Source organism: Budorcas taxicolor, chromosome 1 (genome assembly GCF_023091745.1).
Source record: "Budorcas taxicolor isolate Tak-1 chromosome 1, Takin1.1, whole genome shotgun sequence".
NCBI classification, from domain to species: Eukaryota; Metazoa; Chordata; class Mammalia; order Artiodactyla; family Bovidae; genus Budorcas; species Budorcas taxicolor.
In genome coordinates, this window is record NC_068910.1 from 11930588 (window position 1) to 11937944 (window position 7357).

Below are 7357 nucleotides of genomic sequence, written 5' to 3' on the forward strand. Positions count from 1 at the left end.
TGCAAGCAAGGAAAAACTTAAATTTTAAGTACAATTTCCTTACATCTAAAAAGAGCAAATCTTGAAGTTGCCTATGTTGTGATGATGAGGTGGTGAAGATCTGGGAGAACCTGCCTGCCAATACAGGAGACATAAGAGAAGCAGGTTGGATTCCTCGGTTGGGACGATCCCCTGGAGGAGGGCATGACAACCCACTCCAGAGTTCTTGCCTGGAGAATCCCATGGACAGAGAAGCCTGGAAGCTGCAGTCCATAGGATTGCAAAGAGTCGGACACGACTGAAGTGACTTAGCACGCACGCACTAAGGGTCCTCTATTATAAAGGAAAGAAAACCCCAGGGAGATAGCTAGGAAGAGGGGGAGGAAGACTTCTTGAAAAGAGCAGAGCATGGTTTGGAGAGGGAAAGAGAGATGTGCAGAAAAGAGCGGGTGGGAAGAAATATGTTTTAAGACTTTTAAGAAATCTGTTGTAGAATTTGTGATCTCAAGAAAACATCGGTAAAAACAACGTATTCTTCTGTGTCCTTGAGTCTGGTCAGGACTTGTCTTTTGAATGTACCAAGATACCACTATCAAGCCGGGTCCAGGGTGAGAGCTGGGACAGGGCGAGAGGCCTAGGTTCATTCGTGTTCACATGCACTTTGTGTGTTCCAGAATCACTCTCTTGCTGAATCAGAGCTGTGATTTGGTAGCCCGAGGAAGAAGGCGGGGAATACGAATGCCTTGTGGAAGTACACTGGCGGCGGGGATGATTTCATCTGGCTCCAGGAGGAGTCAGCTGTGGGTAAGTAGTGATTCTCAGTCCATTTGCTTTGTCCAATGCCCAGCACCTAACAGGAAGTTGGAAAGTCTGTGCGACTGATTGAATCGTACAGAATAAAGGAGTGGGCGGATTACAGCAATCGGCGAGGTGGCGATTATTATCCCACTCTAGAGATGAAGACACTGAGGCCTGAAGGTGACAGCATCCAAGCCTCTTGGAGGGAAGGGCGGAGCCAAGACCAGCTCCGGCTCTGGTTCCCGCTCGCCCCGCCCCTCGACAACGGCTCCTCAACCCGCCCCCACACTTCCGGATCCTGCCCCGCCCCCATAGAGCACTTCCGGTCCTGGGGCTGGATCTCGGGTCGCTGAATGGTTAGGCGGTAAGTTGGTGCCGTGAGGGCCTGCAGAGTCACAGGGCCATTGGCTCAGGGGCAGCGGGCCCAGGCAGCAGCGGGCTCTTATTTTCTCGGACATTACGCGACACCCATTTCCCTGAGGAAAGCCTGGGGCCTTGGCCTGCGGGTGACGTCACTTCCGGCGCCGGGCAGGCCGGCGAAGGCGGGGAAAGTGCTAGAGCCCCGCTTGGTGGCGGGGAGGTGTCAAGGCGGGTCGGCTTTGTATTTACGACTTTCTGGAGCTCAGGGTAGTTTAGGAGAGGCGGTGTTCCAAGTGGAGTTGTTGGATTTGGCAAATAAAAATGCCGGGCGTCTAGTTAAACTTGAATTTTAACTAGATAAACAAATACTTTTTTAGTGTCAGTTCAGTTCAGTTCAGTCGCTCAGTCGTGTCCGACTCTTTGCGACTCCATGAATCGCAGCACGCCAGGCCTTCTTGTCCAGCACCAACTCCTGGAGTTCACTCAGACTCACGTCCATCGAGTCAGTGGTATAGATATGTCCCAAATATTGTACGGAACATATTTAGTTTTTAACAATTCCTAATTTATCTGAAATTGAAATTTCTGTATTTTTTCTGACCGTCTTAGTCTTGGGCGCCCCCGTGCCTTGGGTTCTGATATCTAATTGGCATCCTCTGGGCATGGCAACCCACTCCAGCGTTCTTGCCTGGAGAATCCCAGGGACGGGGCAGCCTGGTGGGCTGCCGTCTCTGGGGTCGCACAGAGTCGGTCACGACTGAATCGACTTAGCAGCAGCAGCAGCAGGCCTGTATTTTGGAGAAGGCAATGGCACCCCACTCCAGTACTCTTGCCTGGAAAATCCCATGGACGGGGGAGCCTGGTAGGCTGCAGTCCATGGGGTCGCGAAGAGTTGGACACGACTGAGCAACTTCACTTTGACTTTTTACTTTCGTGTATTGGAGAAGAAAATGGCAACCCATTCCAGTATTCTTGCCTAGAGAATCCCAGGGATGGGGGAGCCTGGTGGCCTGCCGTCTGTGGGGTCGCACGGAGTCGGACACGACTGAAGCGACTTAGCAGCAGCAGCAGACCTGTATCTATCGGGGAAACAGGTACAGATTTCGTCCAGACCGTCAGAATCAGCTATTGCTACATGCCAAGCCACTTTTATGGGTAGCGCTCATTGGCCAGCCCCAGCAATTGCTGGGCCCGTTTTCAATCCGCATGGCAGCTCCCTCTGTGTTTCCCCGTTCACAGCTGGAGTCGGAAACGGTCTGTCTTCTCTTAATGGGAAAGTTGAGCTCCATGCAGGCTAAGTGATCGGAGGCTGGACGCTGCCAGGTGGTTGTGTTTTTTGTTTTTTTTTTGGTGTAGGATAAAGTGATGTTTGCAGTCGAGGTTTTCAGTGTTAACAATGGACAGCTTCAGAGAGCCCAGGGATGTCTCATCTCACCTCTTATTTTGCACAGGAGACCCAGTGAGAGAAATGGAGCTGTCCCTGTGGTAGAGCTGGGGACTGACTCTCCTGCTCCACCCACACTTGCTGCTGCAGTCAGCATGGATGGTGGGCATTTATTAATTTATAACTATAAAATAAATTTATAATTTTTTAAAGTAATGCCTTGTTAGAGATGAGCTCTTTAGCACTTTATTGTCCCTAAACTACTCCGCAGCCTCTTGACCCTCACTTCAAGTCTTCTTTGGCTTTTACCGTGCCCAGTGGGGAACATGACTATTTGGCCTCAGCGGTAGAAGCCTGCCCCAGCCACGCAGCTCTCACCCCTATGGGTGGTGTGATCCAAGATTTGTTATATTAGAGTAAAAGGCATGTTCTTGGCAAGGGTGGGTCTGGCCATATAGGTGGAAGGGCATCCTTTCTGTCCTGCAGATTGGGCCCCATCGTACCTGGAGTCATGTGGTGTCTAAGGACTTTTTTAAGGCTCTACTGTGAGTCAGAGTTGAACCTGAAGCTGTTGCTGGGCTGGCCCTGAGTGTGGGATTCTTCAGGCTTTGTGGCCCAAGGATGTGCCTGGACCTGCTTGTCAGTGTCCCGACAAATCTACAGCCTCCCTGCACAGACTTAGTCTTTCCAGGCTCCCCAGCCCAGGCCTGTGAGATAATGAAACAGAGCAGCCTGGAGGTCACTGGGCTTTAGTTGGTGGCATAGCCAGCAGCATTGTTGCAACTCAGGTAAAGAGGTAAAGAGGCAAGGAAGGAGTGCCAGAAAGGGGTGTTGCCCTGGGCAAGGCTCAGAAGCGCAGGAGGTGGAAAAGAGGCAGGATGGAAGCCCACGGATAGTAATTTCTTCCTCTGTGAATGATTAACTCTCAGCCAAAGGAGGTGGTCTAGGAGGAGGGCTCTGCTAACAGGACCTCTGGACTCTGGGCAGGGTGTCCAGAGAGCTGGCGCATGGCCTGCAGAAGAGGACGACATGGTTGGTTAGACTGCAGGCCTGGGCTCAGAAGACTGGAGTGAGATCAGACAGCTGTGGACCTTAGAGATTCTCTTGGGTCTGGCAGATGGCCCATTCCAGCAGCAGCAGCAGCAGCTGTGGGGTCCGCTGGCCCTGAAGCCGCCTGTCTCTGGTTTTGCAGCAGCCTAACCAGTGCTTTCTTCCTCCTAGGCAGCCATGGATGCCAAGTGGTGCTGAGGGCAGTGGGGCATGGCTGCAGCCCTGCAGGTCCTGCGTCACTTGGCCAGAGCCCCCTCGGGCCCACTCCTCTTGGGGGGCCCATTGGCCCGCCTGGCCAGTAGCATGGCTCTGGCAGAGCAGGCACGGCAGCTGTTTGAGAGCACTGTGGGTGCAGTGCTGCCGGGCCCCATGCTGCAGCGGGCCCTGTCCTTGGACCCTGACAGCGGAGAGCTGAAGGTGCGGGACCGGAGCTTTCAGCTGAGGCAGAACCTCTACCTGGTGGGCTTTGGCAAGGCTGTGCTGGGCATGGCAGCTGCAGCTGAGGAGCTCCTGGGCCAGCATCTTGTGCAGGGCGTGATCAGTGTTCCCAAGGGGATCCGTGCGGCCATGGAGCATGCCGGCAAGCAGTAAGGAACCTGGGGGTGCTGTTCTCGTCTGGAGGGGAACCTGGGCCCAGGTTCAGCTTGGATCGGGGCCTCCTTCCTTCACTAGCTTCCAGTTTCTCCTGGGAGAGGCCTGGCTCCAGGGTGGGTGTCAGTGGGCGTCCTTGTTCATATCCCCTTCACCCGTACATCTGAGAAACCAGGCTGGACATGGAGCCCACCACATCTCTGGCTCTCCCTTCTCTCTCCCCTGAGGGAGATGCTGCTGAAGCCACACAGCCACATCCAGGTATTCGAGGGTGCGGAGGACAACCTGCCGGACCGGGACGCTCTGCGGGCTGCGCTGGCCATCAGGCAGCTGGCCGAAGGCCTCAAAGCTGACGACCTGCTGCTCGTGCTCATCTCAGGTGAGGGTGCCGCGGTGGCTCAGGAGTGTGTGTGTGAGTGTGAGTGTGTATGTGTATGTGTGTGTGTGTGTGTGTCTATGTGGCAGCGGGGAGGTTTCCCAGTATCAGGTGTGCAAGGAACCGCTGGTCAGAGCCCTCAAGCTGTGTGTGTGTGTGTGTGCAGCAGTGGGGAGCTTTCCCAGTTATCAGGTGTGCAAGGAACTGTTGGTCAGGGCCCTCAAGGTGTGTGTGTGTGTGTGTGTGTGTCTGTGTGTGTGTGTGTGTCTGTGTGTGTGTGTGCGTGTGTGCGCGCGCGGCAGTGGGGAGGTTCCCAGTGTGTGTGTGTGCGTGTGTGTGTGTGTGCGTGTGTGCACGCGCGGCAGTGGGGAGGTTTCCCAGTATCAGGTGTGCAAGGAACCATTGGTCAGAGCCCTCAAGGTCACAGATTAGAGGCAGCGAAGACCTGGATGGCTGACTCCTTGGCGGCCTCCCCTGAGCTGTGGGCCCTCCGCTCGACTGACCTTGTCAGATAACTGAGAGGGCACACAGGGAGCCGCTCACTGAGGTCTTGCAAGGAAAACGTCTCTGTTGCGGCTGCCTTCGGTACCATTGTCACCTGGGGCTAGAACCCCGGTTTCCAGCTCCCTGAGTCCCCTCCCTCGTTTGCCGCTGTCTCCTCCCGGTCTGTTTCCTCTTCCAAGGTCTTAAGGAATAGTTCTTGCAGTGTCTGCTGGGACCGGGGCTACCCCAAGGCAGAGTTCAACCTCAGGTGCCCTGGTTGTGGTGACCGTGTGGGCATTCACTGTATGTCCACACGGGGGCACCCTAACCCCTCTTTCTAGCCGCCGCCTCCCTAAGTGAGCACTGCCTGCCGGCTCCCCAGGTTGGGAAGTCCCTGTGCCCTCTGCCCAAAGCCTTCGCTGTCTCTGCAGGGGGGGGCTCAGCCCTGCTGCCCGCCCCCATCCCACCTGTCACACTGGAGGAGAAGCAGACGCTAACCAAGCTGCTGGCAGCCCGGGGGGCCACAATCCAGGAGCTGAACACCATCCGGAAGGCCCTGTCCCAGCTCAAGGGCGGGGGGCTGGCTCAGGCTGCCTACCCTGCCCAGGTGCGTGGGGCCCTTCTTTGCCAGGCGGTCCGGGGCTGGTGGAACTAGGCCCAAAATGTGCCAGGGAGATGAAGGGCAGAGGCCTGGTGTGGGAGTCCAGAGGGCTAGGTGTTTCACATGCCCACTTGAAAGGGGTTAGAAGTGGGCGAGGAAGTGCACTGGGTGCTGTGAAGACATGTGGCCAGATGAAGGCAGTTTGTCTTCTCGGGCCCTGAGGCAAGGATCAGGCCTGAGCCTTGCCTCTGCGACCCCTCCCCAGGTGGTGAGCCTCATTCTGTCAGACGTGGTGGGGGACCCCGTGGAGGTGATTGCCAGCGGCCCCACTGTGGCCAGCATCCACAGCGTGCAAGACTGCCTGCACATCCTCAATCGCTATGGCCTTCGCGCTGCCCTGCCACGTTCTGTGAAGACTGTGCTGGCCCGGGCCGACTCTGACCCCCACGGGCCACATACCTGTGGTCATGTCCTCAACGTGATCCTTGGCTCCAATGCACTGGCACTGGCCGAGGCTCAGCGGCAGGCTGAGGCGCTGGGATACAGGGCTGTGGTGCTGAGCACAGCCATACAGGGCGATGTGAAAAGTGTGGCCCAGTTCTACGGGCTGCTGGCCCGAGTCGCTGGAGCCCGCCTCGCCCTGCCTGGCACTGGGGCGTCTGTGGAGGAGGATGAACGACTCTGTGAACTAGCAGCTGACCTCCAGCTCCCAGATCTGCAGCTGAAGGAGGCTCTGGAGGCTGTGGTGGGCGCTCGGGGCCCAGTCTGCTTGCTGGCTGGTGGCGAGCCCACAGTGCAGTTGCAGGGCTCAGGCAAGGGTGGCCGCAACCAGGAGCTGGCCCTGCGTGTTGGAGTGGAGCTGCGACAGTGGCCACTGGGGACTGTTGACGTGCTGTTTTTGAGCGGCGGCACTGATGGGCAGGATGGGCCCACAGAGGCAGCCGGGGCCTGGGTCAGGCCTGAGCTCACCAGCCAAGCTGCCGCTGAGGGTCTGGACGTGGCCACCTTCCTAGCCCATAATGACTCACATACCTTCTTCTGCCGCTTCCAGGGTGGGGCACACCTGCTGCACACGGGGCTGACCGGCACCAATGTCATGGACGCCCACTTTCTGTTCCTGCATCCGCAGTGATGATGTAGGTCATGTTTTGGGGGTAGGTCATGTAGAAGAGGCCTGCAGGGCAGCGTCCTGGAACAGACCAGGTTTGGTCCCCAGGGCCCGACCAAGCTTCAGGGCCCCTTCTCCCTTGGCCGTGGCTACTTGGTTGGCCCTCACACCTCCCAACCAGGGCCTCTTCTCTGTGTCCAGTTTCACACTGGCCAGGCAGATGGGGGCTCTCTTCCACCCCTACTCTCAGCCATGGCAGCAGGTACCCCAGAGGACCAGGACAGGCCCCTGGGCCAGTTCGCTGTTCCTAGTCTTCCCCCCAGGCAGCCCCTCTGCTCAGCTCCCAAGCCTGTTTCATCTGCGGGGTGAAGCACGAAGGACTGAAAATAAAAAGGACCACGCTTTGGGTTCTCAGTGCGTCTTCTCTCAGAACACAGACCAGCAGGGGCTGCCGGGAGCGGAGTGGTGACTGCCAGTAGCCCCTGCACCGAGGCCCTGCAGGAGTTGGCTGTCCGTCTCTGCAGGGCACTCGATTCCCCTGAATAGGAGCCTGGGAGGGTTGAGCCCGGCACGCTTGATGTGGGTGAGCAGAAACCCGAGGGAGGGCAGGCCTAAGGACGTTGGTCC

At 57.0% G+C, this 7357-nt stretch overlaps 1 protein-coding gene across 3 annotated transcripts; it reads left to right on the plus strand.

Annotated features, from left to right (window-relative positions):
- The first annotated feature begins 1086 nt into the window (after positions 1-1086).
- Positions 1087-7076, plus strand: GLYCTK (glycerate kinase). Of its 3 annotated transcripts, XM_052643617.1 has the most exons (6): positions 1093-1141; positions 2120-2231; positions 3743-4158; positions 4390-4541; positions 5453-5628; positions 5888-7076. In XM_052643617.1, exons 3-6 carry the CDS (start codon positions 3782-3784, stop codon positions 6752-6754), a joined length of 1572 nt encoding a protein of 523 aa, XP_052499577.1. In that variant the 5' UTR covers positions 1093-1141; positions 2120-2231; positions 3743-3781; the 3' UTR covers positions 6755-7076. The 3 variants fall into 3 exon arrangements, with proteins under 3 accessions (XP_052499585.1, XP_052499577.1, XP_052499570.1); XM_052643625.1 differs by lacking the exon at positions 2120-2231 and having other exon boundaries at positions 1087-1141; XM_052643610.1 differs by lacking the exon at positions 2120-2231 and having other exon boundaries at positions 3747-4158.
- Positions 7077-7357: the final 281 nt, after the last annotated feature.

Excerpts from the sequence above, each read along its gene's own strand:
- GLYCTK (XM_052643625.1), top strand. The coding sequence starts at position 3,782 with ATGGCTGCAGCCCTGCAGGTCCTGCGTCACTTGGCCAGAGCCCCCTCG. Across the intron at positions 4,159-4,389 it reads ATGGAGCATGCCGGCAAGCA|GGAGATGCTGCTGAAGCCAC; the intron begins GTAAGGAACCTG and ends CTCTCCCCTGAG. Across the intron at positions 4,542-5,452 it reads GCTGCTCGTGCTCATCTCAG|GGGGGGGCTCAGCCCTGCTG; the intron begins GTGAGGGTGCCG and ends CTGTCTCTGCAG.